This window comes from Nannobrachium achirus, assembly GCF_963921795.1.
Source record: "Nannobrachium achirus genome assembly, chromosome: 12".
NCBI classification, from domain to species: domain Eukaryota; kingdom Metazoa; phylum Chordata; class Actinopteri; order Myctophiformes; family Myctophidae; genus Nannobrachium; species Nannobrachium achirus.
In genome coordinates this window covers 60648515-60672952 of record NC_137832.1, presented here as the reverse complement: position 1 = coordinate 60672952, position 24438 = coordinate 60648515, and the positions used below count along the sequence as shown (strand labels likewise).

General features: G+C 42.8%; 1 protein-coding gene across 1 annotated transcript in view; it reads left to right on the top strand.

Annotated features, from left to right (window-relative positions):
• Positions 1-1228: 1228 nt before the first annotated feature.
• The window catches only part of hectd4 (HECT domain E3 ubiquitin protein ligase 4), a 146197-nt gene continuing 122987 nt past the window's right edge, over positions 1229-24438 (top strand). The window contains exons 1-6 of the mRNA XM_080739231.1: positions 1229-1424; positions 9797-10135; positions 11275-11498; positions 17491-17580; positions 18260-18387; positions 23294-23402. Of these exons, the coding sequence (XP_080595357.1) occupies positions 1269-1424; positions 9797-10135; positions 11275-11498; positions 17491-17580; positions 18260-18387; positions 23294-23402 (1046 nt within the window). The 5' untranslated portion in view covers positions 1229-1268. The remainder of the gene's footprint in view (positions 1425-9796; positions 10136-11274; positions 11499-17490; positions 17581-18259; positions 18388-23293; positions 23403-24438) is intronic.

Sequence of the window (24438 nt, the reverse complement as noted above, 5' to 3'; positions counted from 1 at the left end):
CTTAAATTCCCTCTCGCAGTGCATTGTGGGATCAGTCATTTGGCCTTGGAAACATGGCGGCGCACCAGTGACAACCCCATGGTGACAACTGGGAGGTTCTCATTATCTTTTAGCCAACCATTCATGTCATGGTTCGGCTGATAGCGGCAGCTGTCCACTTTTCATCTCTCATGTGAATGGGTTTTGTGGGAATCCTGTCTTCATCGGGGGGAAATGAGTCGTTCTTAAACGGTGCGTCTTTAATAACGGATTTTATTAAATATTAGAGCGTGTCACGCCCACTCTGGGTACGTAACGTTAGTTAGCGCTAGCCTAGAGTAAAGATTCCAAGGATACGATCGTGACCTCACAAGCAATCGGAAGTGTGTGTGTGAAGATTAGTTTAATCCTAATCATCAAATCAAAAAAATAAAATAAAATAAATAAATAAATATATATATATATATATATATATATATATATATATATACATATATGTGTGTGTGTGTGTATAATATATATATATATATATATAGCCTATATATATAAAAATATATATATAAAAAAATATTTGTGTCGCTAAAAGCCTGACATTTGCTATTCAAAAATAGGTGATCTACAAGCTCACGTGATGCTTCGTGAGCTTGCAGATCTGCTATATTATTAAATTGACAATTTCGTTACTGTGTAGTGTGTACGACGTGCTTATGCTAAACACTTTTCTTTTGCTATTACTTATTACTTATTAATTAATTATTATTATATTATAATATTTTTGTAGAGTTACCTTTGTTTCTTTTCTCATTACGTCTTTGTTGGTCTTTAATAATAATAAAATAAAACAATAAAATAAAACATATTTGACAGATTTACAACGCCAGTGAGTACCAAAGTGTTTGAGGTATTTCCGCTAGTGACGTCACTGATGTATCCTTGGTATCCTTATTCTTCTAGGCGTTAGCTACCGTAGCGTTAGCAACACAGTCTATCACCTCACACACACACACACACACACACACACACACACACACACACACATACACACTGATACACACACATACAGTCACACATACACCATCATTTTAAGTGGACGGGGCGACCGATAGATGATATGTTATTGTAGCTACTAATAGCCTAGCAGCACCACAGGCTAATAAAGCTCAGCTATAGGGCGTTATTCCTGTCGTTTCCACTTGACACTTGATTTTTTTATTACAATTTTTCTATCTATTTTTTAATGTTCGACCCCTCTAGCATCATCTCGCGGGTCGTCGGAGGAGGAGAGAGCTATGGGCTCCAGCAGCACCGGGGCCGTGGACTCGTCCCAGTGGCTCTCCGTGAAGGAGGAGACGATCTTCCTCCACGACGGACTCATTCGGGTCACAGATCTGGCCGAGCTGCCCAGTGAGATCGGAGTCTCGGAGCAGGGCGACACCGAGCAGGAGGTATGGGTGGATGGGTGACGATAACAACAACACATCACATCACATCACATCACATCACATCACAAGCATGATTCATTGATGATAACTTGGATGTTTAAATTCAGGTTTTTTTGTCATGTCAACATGCAGCAACACGCCCTCATACAGACAGACTGACAGAGAGACAGACAGACAGACAGACAGACAGACAGACAGACAGACAGACTGACAGTGATAAGGATACTAGCATACTGTACTACCAGACCACTGTCATCATGCTAGCAACCGTTCTGTATTCATTTCCTGTCATAGGTATCAAAATAAAGGTGACCATTGGAACGTAAAGCCAGGGACCCCTTTGTTGAGAGAGATAGAGAGAGAGAGAGAGATGAAGCAGGGACCCCCACAACCTGTTCATAGATTCATATAGTTGTAACCGATGATTGTGCTGTCAAACAATGAAACTAAATGAATCTATGAACAGGTTGTGGGGGTCCCTGCTTCGTCTCTCTCTCTCAACAAAGGGGTCCTTGGCCTGAAAACGTTGAAGACCCCTGGTTTACGTTCCAATGGTCACCTTTATTTTGACACCTATGACAGGAAATGAATGGTTACATGTCTCCATTCCGACATGTCTCCATTCCGACACTAACCCTATCCCTAAGTTAACCCTAACCTCTATGGTTGCCACTCCGACAATAAGAAGTCACTGTCGGAAAGGAGACATGTCGGAATGGAGATATGATTCGCAATCATCTGTGTATTTTGGATTCATGTCAATTTGTGTTTTCAGATAACGTATTTAACCACTTGAATCGTCAATACATAACTTGACATTTCACTCTGTACTTAGTCTGCTCTTTTCCCCCTCTACACCAAACGTCTTTGCCGAAAATAGCCGATCTACAAGCTCACAACGCCTCGCAGCGCGAGTTGTTGTGAGCTTGTTGATCTGCTATTTTTTGCCAAAGTTCTCCGAATATGGACGCTGGGATTCAAGTGGTTAATATAAAAAAGGAGAAAAAGGTTTCTATCACACAAAGATTTGGAGGACCCCCTGTAGTAACTCTGAGGACCCCCTAGGGGTCCCGGACCCGGGTTGAAGACCCGTGACGTAAACAATTGAAAGTGGATTAAATTAAATTAAAACGACTACATGGACATTACGTATAGTGAGACAAAAGAGTACGGAATAGATCTTTTTCTTTTTTAAACATAGCTCCTGGCAATAGTTTTGTATTATATATGTCAATATCTTTTGCAGATTGTGTGTGTAATTGTGCTTTATTGAATGCAAGCATACATTTATTTCTCAGCACCCCAGGTATATCAATCTATTGGATCCTAATTATGCAAAATGTGTAGCATGGCAAAGTCCAGGTTAAATATGTGTAGGTACTGTAGCAGTCTGACAACTGTTATGAAAAGAATGTGGTATCTTTTATTTTGAAGGTAAACTGTACAGACCGGAAGTGTTGTTGTTATCTGCGGTGTACTTGCCTGATGCTGATTGAAACTTAAGTCATTACATGATGTGTAGCCATGATCCTAATAGTACCATACCAATCAATGACCTTTAGATGGTATCAATGTCTGGTGTTCACATGTCTGGTTGACTGCCTAGCACAAGGTTCCCCAATTAGTTTCCCCCAAGGGCCGAATCATGTCTAGGGTACCAAGCCGAGGGCCACAGCATTTCAGGGGGCGACGGTGGCGTTCCCGCTACTCCAGCAACAGTTCAGATATCGTCGTTGTCGGGTGAAAACCTTGTATGTCCAAAACCGTTCGTTTTGCATTTATCATTTTAAAAATGATTTAAACTAGTGAAAACAGCCGATCTACAAGCACACAACTCCTTGCACCGCGAGCCCGCGAGGCGTTGTGTGCTTGTAGATCGGCTGTTTTCACTACTTTTGTGAGACGGCCTTGAATGATGAAACAGGGCTTTACTTTGCGAAAGAACGCACAAATTTGGAGATATGAGGTTTCCACCTGACAACGACGATATACTAGTGTTGTTGCTGCTCTTATACCACCATTATTACTGGGGTTGGTGGGGGCCTGACAGTAGCCCCCCGCAGGCCGCAAATGGCCCGCGGGCCGCCTAACCCTAACCCTAACCCTGGCCTAGCACATGAACGAATATCTGGTGCACTGCATAACGTCTTCTTTATATATTATTGACACATTTGTCAGATAAGATATGAATTCCACAGGCCTTGCATTTATTGTCCTCATGTTATATCTTCATAAAATTAAGCCATAGCTTGCTACATTTGTTATTCAGGATACCTTTACATGAAGGGCGCTCGTGAACACAGCATGTCTTGTGAATATATAAGGTACTTGTCACTAGTGTTGCTGCCTTGGCTGTGTGTATTCTAACAGTAACCACAGAGCCTTCTCCTATTTGGAGTCACACAACTGTTGGCTATTTGGAGAATGTCTGAGGACCTCTCACCACCTCTTTAGGGGTTCTTTATCTGCCATATTGCTCTCTGTTTCATGCTACACACTACGTAGGATATACAACACCATTTTACAATTATGGCCCAACAATTATCAAAGAAAGACACATTCTTTTTTCATCCACAATATTGCTGTCAAGTTAATCAGTAATCCCAGCTATTGACTTTGGAACATCAGAAGATATGGAAAAGGTTAAAAAATGATGGGCTAATAAATATTGTGATTGTAAGCTTGCGGAGAAGTTTATGTGCATGAGTAAAACTCAATTAAGCATGATCCGATTCAATTGAGAACTTGCAAATGCCATATGCATATTATCCTAATCCTACAGAGACAATGATTTTGCCTGCAGCCCATAATGTGCTTTCAACAATATGAAAACAACAACATAATTTTTCGACCTGGGCTGTTTGATAGTCATATAGCACTTGTACAGCATATATTGCCATTCTACTGTAGGTCCTTTTGAAGACTTTACTTTAACCACTTAAGCCATACTGTATACACGTAATTGACCGGGATCCCCCAGGGGTCTACGAGCCCACTTAGCGTGTAGATCTGTTATGACATGCCCAGAATAGAGACGCTAGTGTTCATGTGGTTAAATATATACCATATTATCAGCTAATGTTGCAACAATAATTATGTTACTAATAGTGGGCAACTGGGCATTACTGTTTTAGAACAACTCAATGGCAAGTTCAGTTAGTTAGTTACTTGCTTCAGGGGTTGACACTAAGGTCTCAGAGGCACTTGTACAGGTCATGTTCTACTTGCCCAAAGGTCATGCCCACTTACCAGAAAAGTTAATTGTCCGTTATAAAATGATAAGTAAATTGAATGACTGTTCATTTAACTCATCTGGTGCCGATCCCGAACTAGTTCGGCTTTATTTCAATCCAATACAATCTTTTTTTTATTAATTCACTTACCCCGAGCTGCTTGTAGAGTCGTGGGTGGTCCTGGCTCGCTAGCCGCTAGCCAGCTAGCCGTTCTACTCTGTCCGACGATATATTCCATTAAAAATGGTTTAAAATACATTTTTGAGCTCCCCAATGTTCACCCGATGTTCGGCGCCGCTTCCGATGAGTACACGAGTGTGCCGATCCCGAAGTAGTTCGGCTTTATTTAATTAAATGAATAAAATGATAAGAGGCCTTCTGAAGCCTGGCTTGATTTTTGTAGCTACTAGCCGAAAGCTAACAACGTCCCAGCCGGCCGTAATTTGCGAACGCAATCGCCAATCTCCGCCTAATCCAATGAAAGACTGCATCTTTAAAGGCTTATATCTCTTTTTTGTGTTTTAGGAAAGCGACGCGAGGTTTATTTACGGCGAAATCGCCCAAAAATGATCTTTTAGATGACAAAATGGGAATAGCCATTCTGTTAGCATCTTCATCCGGGACATTCCCATGCCGTGCATCAACGTGAGCACGTCAGGTCCTGGAAGCTGAAGTCCTGGAAGCTAAAGCGCTCGCCTATGAGAGATGCGCTGGCATTCTTTGGCCCCTAGAGGGCGCTGGCACGCAAAGAGTTAAAGACTCAATTAACATATTCAACTCAAGTAGCCAGTAGCGTGCCGTGCGTGCGTGCGTGCCGTGCGTGCGTGCCGTGCGTGCGTGCGTGCGTGCAGGGGGGGGGGGGGGGGCACAAAGAGTGAGCTCAGAATGTAGACTCATGTCCATGTGTCCCTCCAATGTCTCGTGTGAGCAGACACTCCAGTATGCTGTTCGTTTTCACACCACGATGCTGTGAACATAGACATGGCATGACATCTGGTTTCACACCTTGTTGTGAAGGATGGTCCTCATGTTCACTGGATTTGTTGTGGAGTTTGCTCAACTCGGATTTCTAATTGTATTGTAGAAAATCCCTATTTATCCTTTTAACTGGGAAATGGAGATTGTTCAAAAAAGAACATTGATATTAATGAAATTCCGTACCACTTTCATCTATCAAAATATATATATATTTCTTTTAACGTTTCAACGTACAGGCAGCAGCTGTTCGCAACTGGTAAAAACCTAGCCCAACCCTACCCTCCCCTGCCCCTTCCTTGTATATACTTACTGTTTGTTTAGACTTACTGTTTTCTTTTTCTTTTTTCCTTTTCTTTACATATCTACTGCATAGTACTGTGTTCTATTTGTCTGTCATTCAATGTTATATGAGATACTTAAATGGTTTCCTGTTGAAATAAGCTTAGTCTTTTCATGGATCTCCTTTTAGTAGACCTTGTACCAGTGAACTGTACCGTCATGAAACTGTACATTTTCCTATGCAAACTTCTAATAAAGCCTTCAATCAATCAATCAATCAATCAATCAATCAATCAATTTGCTAGACTCAAATGAATAATTTGTGCAAAAGCCCAATGCAAAGCTGCAGCACTGTGATGATTGAGCACATGCCTTTGAACTTTGACTAAACATTATATAGCAAACATAAGGACTGTACCATGGAGTTGCTGAAGAAAAAGCACACAAGATAACGGTAGAGTGGTATTCCCTGTTATTAATTTGGTATGAACGTCCCGTTTAAATTTATGTCAAAGTTCAAACACTATTTTCACCCCTCAAGCCTCAAGCTGTACTAAGGTTGTCAGTGAGCGAGAGGCTGCAGGTTAATTATCGAATTTGTCCCACCGTCCTAATTCATAGGACTGTAACTTGTTACACCACGGTAATAGCAATTTGGAGATATTTGGAATCGTGATACCTGGAAGCAGTGCCATGCAATGTTTAAATGATTTTGAAGGAAAAGAAGAAAAGGTCCACACACTGTCTATAAGCTCCCCAAATAAATTTATTAATAGAGAGGAATAAAAAAAATCACAACGTTTCGGCCTACATGGCCTTCTTCAGGTGTAAACTTCAGTTTACACCTGAAGAGACAGTGTGCGGACCTTTTCTTCTTTTCTATTATTATTTTTTTGGTCCAGCACCCGTCCCAGTGCTTTTGGATGTGCGTGTAGTGTATCCACAGACAGCTATAAATGATTTTGAAGGCCATGTAGTGAAAGCCTCTTAACAGACTGTGGTGTTGGGAAAGTCGTGGGTATTTTTGCAACATTTGCTGCTTTCTGGTATAACTGTCACCACTCACTTACCTTCAGCATCAGGCTGACCTATGTTCTGACTGGTAGCCCAAATCCAAGGTTTGGCCTATCCATATTGGAATCAGGTTGGTTAGGTTTTATCTGGTCTGAACAGCAAAAAAAAAACACATGGGAACTAATATTTTCTAATCAGATTAGAAGATATCCTTGGTGGTTTGAAATGTGATTCAAATCTGATTTCTAAAGATGTTGTTTCAGTCTGGACACTCCAGATGCTGGAGAAGCTCACTATGTGTTGCTTAGCAATGTCTTTTCCACAGCAACCAATGCAGATGGGTCGATAGCGGTGTCTGATACAAATTGAATCTGATCACTTGCAATTAACAGTTGACAGTTAGTCCTAAAGATCTTATTTGAGAAACAAATGTGCCTGCAGTCTGAAGAAAGGCAGAATATATCGTGTTTTACGGTTTTGTGGTTCATGGTTATGGTGTATGTTTATGAATCGTGTGTCTTCAGGTGAAGACACATACAGTACATACATGGGGGTGGGTGTTCTGCTTCTTTTTATACTTGGGAGGAATACAATACAGTTTAACACATCCTTCACCATACAGTGATCTTTCCTGTTTTAGGTTTCGTACACAAAAAAATTGTATATCAAAATGGACAGTTCGAGCTGGGTTTAGAGCTGAAATATGGAATATGGAAATGGGGACTCATCAACATGTCTCATTACTACAGACTGAGGAAATAGGGTCATGTCTGTGTGGACAAAGATAGCTTGGTTTAATACAAAAAGAAAGGTGGGTAAATTGCTGGGCTGGCTGATAATTTAAAGTTGAAACTTGCATGACACTGAATGAAACCGAAAACCAATTATATTCTGAAGTCAATAAAGTATGAAAGAATTGGGTTGTTTTGCCACTACAATACAGTATTGACTTTCTATCTCCTCGTATGTGAACAAACTTCTGGCTCAGGAGGGTTGACGTTGATAACCACTGTATTAGTCTTGCCCACTCTTTATCGTGGCCAATATCTGTGTACCCAAATAGGAGATTGGCGAGGTCATCCCGTGTCATTAGCCCACTGGGTGTAGAGATTCGGACTATTTATATCCGTATGCTGCAGCCTTTGTGCAGAGGAGCGAGGTGGAGAAGGCCCAGTGTCCAATTAAGGAGCGTTACCGTAACATTAGTAGCATTTCTGAAATGGAATCAATACAGATTCTGCCTGCTAAATGGTATAATGGATGTATTTCTTTTTTCTTGGGCCATGCAGTGTAATCAATATCTGAAATGCTGCCTAAGTGTAAGTGCATATGAAGCATACTGTTCTCTCTCCAGATAGCTTAGCACAAATAATCCCTCACTATATGTGACTGTTCTGTCATATAGCAGTAATGTACTCAAGCCACGATCACTGATTGACTGTAGATTCTGTTATATCAATAAACAAGACATTTTCAATATGGAAATCTCAGTTGTATACTGTACGTACTTCACGGTAAACACCAGTATTAAATTAATAACATTGTGCATTCTTATGGTGGTTTTGGTCAACATGCCAGTGGAACACTTTGTAGCTGTTGCAGTTTGAATGAAACTCATTTCAAAAAGTCCAGTCTGGTGCTTCTCTCTCCTATTTGATTTAGCTTCATATTATCTCTCAGTGAGTCTGCACTCTTGACATTAGGCTAATTGGATTTGCGTGAAGTCAGACCAGAACTATGCTTGACAGTCATCATGATTCGATTGCACTCAACAGTGTCGTCATCATTGAAAGATCTCTGCCTACGTTTACGTGTGTGTGTGTGTGTGTGTGTGTGTGTGTGTGTGTGTGTGTGTGTGTGTGTGTGTGTGTGTGTGTGTGTGTGTGTGTGTGTGTGTGTGTGTGTGTGTGTGTGTGTGTGTGTGTGTGTGTAGGCAGGCATTCACGAATTGTGATTTTTAGTATTCAAATTATTCGACCTCAAAGTATTCGAATAGTCGAATATTCGACAGGACTGGCCAAGAGGCAAACATTGTGAAAATAGCTGATCTACATGCTCACGCTAGGCGTTGTGAGCATGTAGACCTGCTATTTTCACAATATTTATCTGTGGAACCGAGTCACATTAATACCTACAATTCCAAGTGCTTGTCAGGGTGGGGGTCCCCAGTTCAAATATGTTTATTTTGGGGGTCACGGCCTAAAAAGGTTTGAGAACCCCTGGTATAGAGCATTAACAAATTCATCCACCAGGGGCATTGACAACTCATTCTTATGACTTCCTATCTAGCCAAGCTTCATAAACTATATATTTTTTAACTCTTATTGTGCCTATCCCGAACTAGTTCGGGATAATTATTAACGTCCTGGGTGCCTATCCCGAACTAGTTTTTTTCGAGCCGGGTCGCCGGCCGTCGTTTACACGGCCCGCGAGAGCGTCGCGCCGCCAATATTTATGATCCACTCCAATGCAATCCAGGATCGAAAATAGGGCTTCTAAAATGCTTGGTAGCCAATAGCTAACTTCAAGCTAACTTCATCCTGTCCCTGTTCATGCACAAAGGAAAGTGTTCAGGCGCGTCATGGCTGCGCACGGCTTGTGCATATACAGCGCTTGTCTATGGTGGATTCTATGGCCATTGGGCGCCCTCTAGTGGTGAAAAGGTGGCACTGAAAGGGTTAAAGAGAAAACAATAAAAATAAAAAAATAAGCGAATATTCGACTTCGGTGAACAACGTTGAATAGTGTCTTTGATATTCGAATAATCGAAAATTCGGTGAATGCCCTAGTGTGTGTGTGTGTGTGTGTGTGTTTTACTCATCTGTTGTGACTACATTCTAATGTCTCTGTGTCTGTCCCTCCCTCCGCCAGATACTAACGTTTGAGACCAAGAACCCGGCGGAGCTCGCGGAGCGTCTGCGCGCCGTCTGCGGCAACCAGAGCAACGCCTACGCGCGTCTGCTGGAGTACCGCCTCAATGCCCTGCGCGGCCTGTGGGGGGCGCAGCGCCAGCTGGCCCTGGAGGAGCAGCAGGAGCGAGAAGGGGTGGGAGGCGCCGACGAGGAGGCCCTGGCTCTGCTCAAACGCCAGGGGCTGCTCACGCAGCCAGAGCAGGCACCCTTCACCTCCCGGGTGGGCCTGCTGCTGGTCTTCCCCCTCCTGCAGTCCCAGACACGCAACGACCCGGCGCTCTGCGGCGTCACGGCCGAGGTTTGTTTGTTTGTTTGTAGGGCTGTCACAGTTATTTCATGATAATCGTCTGATCGCAATTATTTGAGGTGATCGCAGTCATTTTTGCATAATCGTTATAATCGTTTTCCATGTTGAGAAATGTTAATATAGTTATAAACACTTGCAAAAAGTAGTGGAAATAGCAGATCTTGGCTTGTAGATCGGCTATTTCCACTATCAATGTACTTTTTTTAAGTATAACATTTTCAAAAATGTCTTTGTATATTTAAGTTATGTGTCATGATTGCCATGTGCAACTTCAAAGCCTAAAAGCCAAACAGAAATGTAATTGTCAACGACAAATACACAATTAAATCGTTAATCGCAATTATTTGAGTGAGAATTAATCGTCATGTAAAATGTCATAATCGTGACAGACCTATTTGTTTGTTATATTTAGTTTGTTTGTCTTTATTTCACCTGCAATAAATGTTTAAATTGATTACAAAGATTAAAGGCCGAGCTACGTGTTGGGTAATTAAGGACCTGAGAATTACGCCCAAATAAATTATGAAAAAATAAGGGAAGGGTTCTCCCCAATGAGCTATGAACAAATAGACCAATATGAAGATGGTTGACTTGGACAAACACTGAGGACACCTAATCGAATAAACAAAGGCTGAGATGAACAGGGTTCCCACGGTCATGACATTCCTGGAAATATTTTGAAATTAGAAAAATATTTTTCCAGTACTGGAAAAGTTTTGGAATTGATCAAGGGTCCTGGAAGGTCCTGGAAAAAATAGCTATGCAGACATTGAATTGTCAAATATTAGAGGCAGAAATTGTGAAAATAGCAGATCTACATGATGTGTGCTAGATCGGCTATTTTCACAATAAAACAGTGTCATACAAAATTCCTCTACTCTTAGTGCTCGTCAGGGTGCCGGGTCCCCAGTTCAAATATGATTTCAGGGGTCATGGCCTGAAAAGGTATACACTACCTGTCTTTGGGCATTGCGCATAGGAGTAAACGACTAGTTATTGAGCTGAATTATTGTTATATAGTCCTGGAAATCGGGTTAAAAATTCTGGAAAAGTTTTGGAAAAGTTTTGGAAATGAATTGGTAAAGATGTGTGGGAACCCTGGATGAATGTACACAACGTATTGTTCTCAGGTGCTGCTCTCCTGCCTGCGGGACTGCCAGCCTCTCAGCCTCAGCAAGGAGCCTGCCGACTGCCTCAACGGCCTGGAGGGCCTGCTGTGCTCCTGGCTGGAGGAGGGAGGACAGCAGATGATGAGCCACGGGCAGGAGCAGCAAGCTCACCACACACTGAACCTCCAGGCTCACAGGCAGAGAGAGAACGCCGCCGCTGCCCTCGTGGCGCTCGCCTGTGCCAGGTGAGTCCCAGACATAGAGTTATAAGAAGAATAGAGAGGACACCAGATATCCCCGCCTGTCCACTTGCATTGAGTTGCTCACCCAGCGCATGAGGCGTTTTCACCCCTTCTTCCGGGTAGTAAAACCGCGACGTAGTGGGGCCTATGTGACGCATTTTGCGTCATAGTTTGTGTTCATGGACGCGCTGGGGCTCCAATTCATGAACGAGCACTTCCGGTATGAACGCACGTCAATTCAAAGAAGCCTAGATGCGCGTTCATGTTTCTGGCCCCAACTGCAGTACCTCAAAATGGCCACCATGTACATGGCGCTTCAGAGCTCACCCAATGTTCTGGGGGCTTGGTCCCAGAGCCAGTAGCAACAGCCACACACATTGAGTGCCCACTAGATGTCGCTTGAGCCAGGTCCATGATGCCAGGGTCCAGATTACATAACGTCCGCTTTTATTCTGAAGCCCCTGCGTGCGCGTGTGCACGTTTTCTCTCACGTCATGCATTTCAGCGGATGCCCGGATGTCGTGATGTAACACACAGCAGCGGCCATTGCTAGCATTAAGCTAACATTGTACTGTGCTTTGGGCCATGAAAAGAAGCGGTTAAGATTGATCCAGACGTTATTTTGAGAAAAAGGGACCTTTTTTAAGCAAAATGAATGGGACGCTACGGAGGATTTTCGCTGTGCGTGCACGTGATCGCCGAATGGAAAGTGGTCCGCGTGTCGGGCATCACCTACGGACTCCACCGACGGTACAGTAACGATTAATAATATAACATGATATACTGTATATATCCAGAATATCTTCGGAATCGGCACTCTGCACCCGCTTTTAAAAACAGAACTGTTGATGATCTATATTAATTGAGGAATATTCTGTAAATGGCGTGCTTCTCTTGAACTTTCCTGGCCTCCAATTGCAGACCATATTCTCCAAAGCCAATCATCGACCAATCATCTGGCTTGTAAACATTGGCTGGCGTTCTGGCGAGTTGTATTCAAACAGCCAAGCACTGCTGGGTTCATCATTGTTCATTGATCACAGACCTTAAGGAAAGTGGAAAGTCTTAATCGTACGATGCTGTCCAATGCCACAAAAAGCAGATCTGCAAGCTCACAACACGCTGCATCCTCGATCGCTAATCATTTAGCATCTGTGAGACACGTCATTGTGTGAATGTGTACACCAGTAAGACTCCCTAATCGGGAGATAAGCGACCGTTGGTCGCTTATCTCCACAAATATCACAACCTCCACCTCTCACGTCATACGGGCAGCCATAGTTACACCTGGAATGTTGAATCTCCATATATGGAGATAACCTACGCATCACACAAAGTCTGACCTCACCAGCCCATACTTGGGCATGGACGACTTATATCTCCATATACGGAGATGGCCATATATGGAGATACGATGACATCACAGAGTCCACAGCTGATGATGTGGCGTGATGTCATACAATACACAAACAAGCCCTATATAAAGGGGCAATTCTCACCAGGGAAGAGAGCATTGCCTGGAATGTTGAATCTCCATATATGGAGATAACCTACGCATCACACAAAGTCTGACCTCACCAGCCCATACTTGGGCATGGACGACTTATATCTCCATATACGGAGATGGCCATATATGGAGATACGATGGCATCACAGAGTCCACAGCTGATGATGTGGCGTGATGTCATACAATAAACAAACAAGCCCTATATACTGATGCGGAGATATGAGCAGGGCAAAGGTGTGACGTGTGACGTGTGACCGACCGACGGACGGACGGCCGGTGGAGGTTTTCATAGTAAACTGCTCCCTGATGGTCGCAAAAACACTGCAGTCTAGTGTTTCTCTTGCAGCTTCCAATGCAGTGGAAGAGTAGTACAGCACAGCAACCACCGACCAGTTTCCTGGACTGATTGGTTCATGTTTTGGTAATTTATAATCCAAAATTTACACTACACCGGTAACGTTGCTAGGTTTTCTATGTGATGGGTCCCGGGACCCACAGGTGGTCATTCAAATGGGTCCCAGAATTTTTTTATGGATCCCGTGACGACCCACGCATTATGTATCAATGGTGAAAACATCACAAAGGACTTTGATTTAAACAAATGTTGGCAAATACCAAATAGCTACTTGTATGTAGTTAATAAGGGACAGAAGCATGGATTTACAAGACTATCTAAATTATCTCATCAATAATGCCAGAACGCACAGCTCTGAGACTCCACCACAATAGAGATGGACCGATTGCAAAATTCTTGGCCGATACCGATCCACCGGTTTTATGAAGGTCTGACCTGCCAAAACCGATTTTTCCGATACAGATTTCTTTAGCTAAGAACTAGAAAATAGGGTTGCTCCAATACCCTTTTTTTCAGGCCAAATAGGCCTACAAGACATACTTCAATTTGAGTACCAATAAGCTAGAAGAACACTAATACCAAATCAATCACAAAAGTACAATATCCAAAATCACAGACAATCGAGTCTAATATGACCGTCTGGACTAGGAAGGAGGAAAGCAGGTGACGCATGCATTTTTTCCCCTTCTTTTTGGAGACGACATTGACACAGGATTATGGAATATATCCTTACTTAGGTAATCAGCACCATCTGTATTCTGTAGGTAGCCACTAAGTAGACTGGCTGCTACTTGCTAATGTTTACTTTAGTCACAGGACCAGAGCATCATGCTGTGCAGTGCCATAGACAAAATCGGCATAAAACCGGTATTTATGTCAGTGACCTGCCGGTCACCGATTCAGCCGGTTTGATATAATACCTGCCGATTTTTGATATTGGCCGATACCGATGTCCATCCCTACACCACATGCAGCTCAGCTGGTGCAGTGAAATGACTGATAGCTGAATGGATAGAGTTGTATGCATCCTGGGGATGCAGTGATGCTTAGTTTAATGAGTCCTTTATAAAAAAAATATGCGTCAGGGACGCAGGATGCAGGGCCACCACAACTGTTGTATTTATTCTGGCTTTGTGTTGTCTTTTGCCTATGTGATATGATTTACAAAAGAAGCCGGAGCAATTACAATATAATTACCGGTAAGCTGAAACTCTGCCACAAGGGGTCTTGTATTTTAGTGTTTGTCTCCTAGCCAGCAGAAAGAGAGAGAGAGATTATACGCTTGTTTTGTTTTTCGTCTGTCCCTTCTGCGTATGCTCTCCAGCTTCTGTTGGTGACAACAGTACTAGACGTGTCAAACCCAGAACCCTCCACTCTTTGTGTGGCCTCTTTAGAGGCCCGAAGCTCATTGTTGGAGGGAAGCATCTAGCCACCAGCCCATACCAACGGCGGTGGCTAATTAAAACGTCTGCTCTGTCCCCCTCTGATGGCGTAGAGGTGGTACATTTCACTATGACAGGCATCCGTGACCGTCCGTTTTTGTCTTTTTTGCCTTTTGCGTTGTGGCTTCATCACGAGCTGATGATGTGTTTTCCCAGTCAGGATGAGGACATTCCCCTTGGAAGACTGACTCACCTCTATTTATTGTCTCTCCTTTTGTGGAACATGACTCACACGAATAACTTATCTTACTGGCCCGTATTTCACATTTCATCAGCCTGTTGCGATGTGTTGTGAGCTTGTTGATCTGCTATATGTTTTTTTTTTTTTTTTTTTTTTGGGGGAGGTTCCTAGCCTTTATTTCAGGGGTCCTCAAATACAAATCTTGAAGGTCCACAAATATTTTTTTGAAACACGCCCGGGTCCGGGGAAAAAATAAAACAATTAATATATATATATATATATATATATATATATATATATATATTAAAATATATTTATATTCGCTTATTTTTATTATGTCGGTCAATCTTAAATAGTAGGCTAAGATACAAAAAAGTACCAACCAGGGGTTGACACCATGGTCTCAGAGGCACTTGGAAAGTACAGGTCATGTTCTACTTGCCCTCAGGTCATGACCACTTGCCCTCATTATTGTTCATCTTACATAATTAGGGATCCCTTTCTTATTTTTTTACAATGGCTGATGTGTTTTTTTTAGTAGTAGTTTGTTGATACAGTAATAACCTCGCCCACCAGGCTTCATGCAGTAATGGTCTTTTCCCGTTTCTTTCTTTATTAAAAGGGTCCTTAAATTATGACTTCACTGTCATCTGGGCTGGGGACTCCTCCAAAATCATTTGGGGGCATTACTTGATTGAAGAGAAACAACCCATTAAAGCAGGGAGAACAGAATGTTCAATGGAGCAGAGATATTTTGCGCTAGTGCTCTGGTTTCTTTTAACAAACTGGGATAATCTTCGAATAATTTATGCTTGTGTCGCAACGTGAATATCGATATGAAAACAAGGTGTCGCGCGTCAGAGACAGGGGAGCACACACTGAACGCGGACGGCTGCGCAGCGTCGCATCGTGGTATCGACGCACGTTAAGTGCCGCACGGTAACCCCAACTGGATGCGGCGCGCTGCCACACAGCACATCCATTTCCCCCGGTGGGGAGAACCATGGGAGAACAACATCCATGCAGAAAGAGAGGCAGCCGTCACGGGCCGTGGCACGTCGCGACAAACTCTGGAGATAAGATTACAATCCTGCAAACGTATTCACGTTGATGATGTTTAGCGTGAATGAAACCCCACTGATTTATAACTAGTTGCATTGTTGGTGGCTGCTGCTGTTGCTGCTCCGAAAACATCCGCTGTCTGTAGCAACAGCCCATCAGCGCATCGTTGTCAAAGACATGACAGCCCATAATACTTTGTTGCCAGGCATCAGCCAATCACCGCGTCGTTGTCTCTCTCTCTCTCTCTCTCTCACACACACTCAGCGCATGCAATGAAAGTGAATGAATACGAGAAGTGGAAACAAAAACGTGGAGATGTTTTTCCACTTTTTTTTTTTTTTTTAACTATAATTCGTCCTGGGTCCGGTCGGCGGTGCCTCGCGGTCCGGACATGGACCGCGGTCCGCCTATTGAGGACCCCTGCTTTATTTGATAGGTATAGTGTAGACTAGAGCAATACAAATCAAACCGGTTACAGACTGTGGCATGAGAGACAATGTGTGTTTTATTTCAGAATCAGAATCCCTCTATTGTCTTGTCATTGTATGCAAGAATTCATCTAAAAAATAAATGGTGCTTATTTGAGGTTTTTACGAGAAAACAAACAAAAACAGTTTCAAATAAAAAAATTACAAATGGACATTTGGACAATAATAAATAGAAACTTAAACATTAGTTTGGTGATTATTATTCTTGGTGGGCATACTGTAGCATTAAGTCCAACTCGGTATCAGCAACTACTAGGCCACAAGGCTACAAGGGACCCATGAGAAAAAAGAAAAAAAAAGGGCCATTTTAGTATGTCATACAAAAGAAGCAAAAACAGCCGATCTACAAGCTCAAAACACGTCGCGTTTTGAGCTTGTAGATCTGCTATTTCTGTTTCATTTGAATTTGAATCCGGATTTTTTTTTTTTTGTTATTTTTTAATTGGAATCCTGAAATTTAACATTTTGAATTAATTTCAAATGCTTTACTGTAGTTATACTCCTGTTAACTTTATGAACTTAAATACAAATACGTTCAGCATAAAAAAAGACTCACTACTATACTAATAACTAAGCTACCGGTACTAATATAGACTGAAATAATTAAAGAGGGTCACGTTTGCATGTTTGGAATTGTAACAATAAAATATCAGTATTCTGATAATAACCTGCGGGCCACATTAAGTGAAGGTGGGGGCCGCATGTGGCCCCCGGGCCGCCAGTTGCCCATGTATGCGCTAGTGTGTCTTTTATAGTCGTTGGTATGACTCGGCTGAGGATTGAACCCCGACCTCTCCCAGTCTCAGGGCCAACACTCTAAACATAACCGTAAGGCCACGGAGCCGCTTAACCTTTGAACAAAACACATTTTAGTTTTAACCCAGAAATGTCATTTCCCTTGCATTGTGTTCATTTTGAGGCCTACTTGTTCTAACGCCTGGCTGTTATGCTGTTGTGCAGGGGTTCCCTCAAGACCTTCATCCACACGGTGCATCTGCTCCAGAAACAGACAGACCTGGGCCAGCTCCCCGTGGCTGATGTGCTCTATAGGTGAGAGACTGATGCTACTTTACTCATACATGAGTGATGTTGTACCCAAGTCATTATCTGTTATGTATGTGTAGGACTGCAACTGTCCACTGTTTTCTTAGAGATTTATTGTTACTTTTTCTATTAATCGAATAATTGGATATAAAGTAGAGAAATCTACATCCACGTGTCTGTGCTGTTGTCATCCAATGGGAATGACGGATTTGTGGATTGGTCAAACCTTGCGGGTCTGTTTTACTAAGCATAGAGCGCTTAAGAAGCGGTTAAACCTACTGAGGAGATACTGATGAATTCCAAATATTATCCTATTATTCTGCTCACCCCGTTGGGAAACCCTGCCGTAGTAACTACAGTATGGGGCCTTTTCCACCGGCAAAGAACCCGGTTCCAGAACCAGTGCCGGTTGAACTTTCTTGGGAACCTTGGTTCGTTCTTGCGAACCGGCTTGCGTTTCCACCAGATTGAACCAGAGCCAAGGATTTGGCTCTGGAACCACAAAAACCAAGGATTTTGTGGTTCCGGTTCCGAACCAACTTTTACGGTTCGGAACCAACTCCGGTTCTCGGTGGAAAAGCACACCTCTGGTTCATCCCATAGGTGGGAGAAAGAACCGGAACCGGTTCTTTGCCGGTGGAAAAGGCCCCTTTGTGTAACCCTTTCTCCATTGTTTCCCCTCTAGACTGTTGGTCCTGGAGGGAGGGCCGGGCTCTCCGTCTTGCCTCTTGGGGGGCAAACACAGCGTGTCGTGGGGTTTCGAGGACATGCTCCCCACGCCCGACAGTTCTGCTGGAGGGGCCGAGAGCAAGGGTAGGTGGCGCTCTGCTGCAACCTTCCTCCTGTGATTAGGGATGTGACGATATGAAAATTTCATATCACGATTATTGTAACTTGCATATCGTTATAGGTGAAAATGTGAAAAATACAAGTAACACGAGATGTTGTGAGTTTGTAGACTATTTTCTGCTTCTTTTGTGCGACACGTTCCTAGGATGAAGTATAAGATAGACCAGGGCATTTGTTTCTGTCAGACAGTGAAGATATGTCTTGGATAGTTTTTTTTTTTTTTTTTTTTTTTGCCCTTTGGGTGCAAAGAGGAGTTAACAAGGCCTGTCCTACTTGTTCCCCGTAACATTGCAACACTGTTATTATTTATTTATTCACGTTTAGATTATTTATGCTTCCTTTTTTATCTGGAATGCCACCAGTAGGACTTCCATAAAGAAGGGAACCAGCTAACCATCTACAGAGCTCATTTAGTCTTAGATGTCATGTATTGGGGTGCCTGCTGGCCTAGTGGTCAACGCGCATACCACATACTAGGCTATGATGCCTGCTGGCGTCGCCGGTTCGATTCCCGATCCGGACGACCTTTGCCACATGTCATTCCCCATCTTTCTCCCCATTTCCTGTCAGTCTACTGTGTTCTATCAAATAAAGGCATAAAAAGCCCAAAAAAACAAATCTTAAAAAAAATAGATGTCATGTATTAAAGGAGTAGTTCACCCCCAAAATGACTTCTTTTCTATTGATTACTCATGCTATGGAGATTTGAGTTTAATAATACTTTTGTGTTTTAGTGGCATTCCTAAGACAATAATTTCATTACAGTAAATTTACCCCCATTGATTCTGAATGGAGACCCAAATGCATTTGGGTCCCCATCCGGAATGCGAAAAATACAAACAAATATTACTGAACTCAAGTGTCCATGGTGTGAGTGATCAATAGAAAAAAAGTCATTTTGGGGGTGAACTACTCCTTTAAGGTTCTCAGGTCATCTGGATTTGAGTTCTCAAATTCTGCCCGAACCCGACCCTACCCGACCTGACCTGACCCGACGCTACGTTTTCGGGCCGGGTAGGGCCTAAAATGTATGCTAATTAGTCGGGCCGGGCCTTGGGCCAGCCGAGTTAGGGCCGAGTTAGGGCCGGGCCTTGATTCTCAGGCCAGTTGAGAACTCTAATCTGGACTCCATAGAGGCCACCTTGTCTTTCTGTTGGCTAACTCTAGGCTTTCGCTAAATACTTAGTTTGGTGTTGCGCCCCCCAAATTCCAATCTACAAGCTCACAATTCGTTGCGGCGCCTGAGCTTGTGAGCTTTAGATGTGCAATTCTCCATGCAGGACACGGCGCGCAACCAAGTGTAACTATAGGCATAACCGTACCTGTAATCTCCCAACAAAGGAAAAAAAAAAGAAGAATAGGCTTCCCAGATTACCATAACCTGAACCTGGTATGTGACCCAAGTCCTACAGTAATAATGGATATTTAAATTACCGGTATTTTAACTCATCTACTGCTTATGACTAGTTTGATGAGTTATATTTATGGGTCCACTCTGCTGACGAGTTTGAAAAAAAAAAAAAAAAAAAAAAATCACGATTTTGCATGTTCCACCCCCATACAACCCCATCTTTCATACAGGGCAGCCATCTTTGCTTACATAACATGTAAAACATAATGGCTATTATCTCAAGAATGCCTGAACGGATTTCCAATCGGATTTTTTTGTTTGAAAGCTGTGAACAAACTGCACAAACATGGTGCATGATCTGTGCATGGGCGTGCATGATCTGTGCACTATAAATTACATGGAAGTCTATGAAGACTTCTGGCAGGATATCCTGAAAAAATGGCATTCAAAATGGCAGGAAATGAGTTAACATTATAGAGTATTCAGAAGTATCTTCCCTAAACCCTAAAGTTTTCGGTTAACGCCTCAATCTGCCAATTATTTATTCAACTTGTTGGCTGTACGTAGATCAGCAGGAAGGTACAGCAGAACGATAATGCCAAAACATCATCATTTTACATATTGTGCTAATTGAAACAGAGTGTTAGTGTGGGGCAGCCCCTTTAATGCTGCTTCACAAATTGCAGATTAGGTCTTGGCCTAAAATGAACGCTTTAATCCGTGAGCCTTGAGCCTGTGTTGAAATTGGAGCGAAGCAACTGTGAGAGGTTCAGGGAGGGGAGGGGAGCGTGGCTCTCTTTCTCCTATCGATCAGCTGACCTTGGAGAGCTCTGCAAGCCGATCAGGGCGTGCATCCATAAGGTCAGGGACGTGCTGGGCCCCTGATTCAGCCCGGGAAAAAGAGTTGGAGAGGCCCTCATTGCGTGCTATAGAGAGAGATCTCTCTCCATAGCGCTGCTGCTGCTACTCAAAGATTTGCCATTTCAGATCATGACAAGTGATTTAAACTAGTGAAAACAGCCGATCTACAAGCACACAACGCCTCGCACCGCGAGGCGTTGTGTGCTTGTAGATCTGCTGTTTTCACTACTTTTTTGCAACGGCCTTACATGATGAAGCAGGGCTTTGCTTTGCGAAAAAAATTGTAAATTTGAAACTTAGAGATATGAGGTTTCTGCCCGACAGTGACGATTTACTTTGTTGGCCGCCCAGCCCCCAAAATGGAACGAAGGCCGACATTTTATTTCGATTTTTTTTCCTAATGGCTGGCCTGGACCGGGCCAGGAATGAACCGGCCGTTCGGGAGTTGTCCCGCTTTTCCCAATGGCCAGCACGTCCCTGCATAAGGTAGAATGGAGAGCCAATATGAAAACAGTTAACTTTCACTGCACGTACATCAGTGTCTGCTAGGGATGGGACCATATGAAAGTTTCATATCACGATTATTGTGACAAAAAGAAATATATATATATATATTATCGCGATAATCAAAATCCATTATCTCGGGGAGGAACATTTGCCAAAAAATAGCAGATGTACAAGCTCACAAGCTTGTAGGTCGGCTATTTTTTGGCAAAGGCATTTGATAGAGAGTGAAAAAAAATAACGTATATTATTTTATTATATTATATATTATATTTACTTTTACCAATTATAGAGGGTTTAAGTGGTACAGGATATGCAGCTCTGCAAATAAAAGGTGAATTGATCCCCAGTGCATGACGGAGGACGATATCACGATAGATTAAATATCCACGATACGATTATCGTGAGTGTTTTTTATCACGATAAACAATAATATCGCGTATCGTCCCATCCCTAGTGACTGCACAATGATACATTAATATCTTTGTTTGCAATTCAAATATTTTTTTGCAATCCGTTTATTTATTTATTTATCAGAGCAGCATGTTGTCCTCCAAGTCATTTTCTTCCTAAAATATCCTGACTAATAATCCTGACTGATATAGTGCCATAATCATTATCATTCGATCAATCATAACTTAAATGCTGAGAATACTTACTTACTTATAGTTTGAAGGCCACTGGGCGCGTGTGTGTGTGTGTGTGTGTGTGTGTGTGTGTGTGTGTGTGTGTGTGTGTGTGTGTGTGCGTGTGCGTGTGTGCGTGCATACGTGCGTGTGTGTGTGTGTATGCGTGCGTGCGTGCGTGTGTATGTGTGTGCACGAGGGCTTCCTGACACATTTGGCTCTTTCCTCTGTACTGAGGTTGATGTGATTAGTAATTAGCCCGGCTGCAGCTGTTGAAAAATGCAGCAATTTTCTATAATAACCACGGATCACACTCTCTGCGCTATCAAATTCGGAGCGGCTCGACAACCGTGAAGCGATCCCAGTCAGATTGTCCCTGATGGTAGATCCATAAACTATATTCTTTTCCCTGTTATTGTACCCTGCTACCCTGGTACCATATGAAGACTTAATTTTCACGATTAGTGTGGCCAAAATAATTGCGATTAATGACATTATCCCGTTAATCAAATTATATTCTAATAATAATTATTATAATACATCACACTTACATAGGGTTTTGGTTAGTACCCAAAGTCGCTTTACAAAACAAATCAAAACTTTATTAGGAGAAAAAAATGTTCAAAGACTCAAAAGTTTGCAAAGAGAGAAAAGGCAGAAAGGGACATTTATTTGATTTGTGTTAGGCGGGGAAAGCGAGTCTGAAATTATGCTTAAAATTCTTCAAATACCACTTTTGTTAACCACTTTCACTCCGGGATCCATGTCTCATCTGCGGGGAACTTTAGCCCAAAAATACCAGATCTACAAGCTCACAATGCTTCGCAGATCTGTGACGATATACCCAATATCCATCTCAATTCACAGATCCTTCCGGTCACTAAAGGGAAACACACACCGGACGCGGAGGCAGCGCGGAAGCGGCGCGTCAAAACATACGGCCCCATTATTTTCAATAGAGATGTTACCGATCAATCGGCAATGGATCGGATCGGGCCGATCAAAGCGTGATCGGCGATAATCGGTGGTTTAGATCAAAAGGTAAATTCACCGATCCGATCCGATCGGTGCATCCGATCAACCAGCCGTTCAGTATGCCCACTTGAGGCCATTTTGGGGTATTGATTTCCACAGTGCTGAAGGAATAATTAGTTACTGCTATGATAATAAATACATAGTAATGCTGGTAAATAACTATAAGGCAAATATATAAATGAATTCATGAGTGAATGAATGAATTACATTTAAAACATTAACATTTAGAAAATATAAATAATAACTTGATCGGATCGGTGATTGATCGGTATCGGGTGATCAAACTTTTGTGATCGGTGCTCGCTGATCGGTCCCAAAAAACCTGATCGGACCATCCCTAATTTTCAATGAACTAACCCACACCGGCAGCGTCAGACGCGCGCATCCGCGGGTCTGCCGCCTCGTCTGCCGCGCCGATACGCCGATGTTCTATTTTTCCAGCCTTGCCACGTTCTCACCGTTCTCTCTCTCTCTCTCCCCCCTTGCCTTGCAGACACAGACCTGGGACGCTGTCTGGCCACAGACGGCCTCTATCTGTACACCACCAATTCCTTTGGGAGAGGACTCAGCAAGCTGGGCTCTGGTTTACACGGGACACTGAGGTAATACGACCCCCCCCCCCCCCCGCCCCCTGCAGCAGCACTCAGAGAGTGTGTGTGGGTGTGTGTGTGTGTGTGTGTGTGTGTGTGTGTGTGTGTGTGTGTGTGTGTGTGTGTGTGTGTGTGTGTGTGTGTGTGTGTGTGTGTGTGTGTGTGTGTGTGTGTGTGTGTGTGTGTGTGTCTGTCTGCTTGTGTAACTAATCTTGCGAGGGACAAATGTCCCCACAGGTAACATAGAATTGGAGAAATGGAAATTTCTGGTCCTCGCTAAGATAAATAGCTGTTTTATTGGGGTTAGGACTTGGCATTTTTAGAGGTTAGGTATTAGGGGATTTATAAATCGCTGCACGCCAGTGCCGTACACCGAAAATAGCAGATCTGCAATTGTGTGGCTTGAAGGTTTAGAAATGGCATTTTCTTTTGAATGGCATTCATTGATAACATCACTGTCCTAAAATGTTGATGTCCTCACTAGTTTAGTAATGCAAACGTGTGTGTGTGTGTGTGTGTGACTGTGTGTGTGCGCGCGCGCATGTGAGAGAGATGCTAAAAATAATCTTTAACCTTTGGCCCTTCCCAGGGAGCCATGTGGTCACTTTATGTCATATGCACTGCTTTCTATTCCTCAGTGTACAGTCAAAGGCCCAAATAATTTCAGTTTTCTATGTTCCAAAAGGTTTGAATTGGGAAGAAAACGTGTAAATTGTAAACCTAGGGCCTTTTCCCTCAAGATTTCAATAAGTTAATTATTCTAAATGTATTGGCTTACCTATACATTTGAATAAATTAATATACAATATTAATTGATTCAAATGTTTTAATCTTATGTTTGCTGCATTCAAATTGTGTGCATATGTTTTCCAAAGAACGATTGGGGTCCAACACCTAATAAATACACAACCACTTCCATCCCACAATGAAGCGAGTTACCGGTATATAAAAGTTATACAACGGGCACTAAACCTGGATTACATGCTCGTGCCAAGAACATGGCACAAGAATGCAGTGCAGTAATTTTCTAGTCCAACACCAGCCTCAC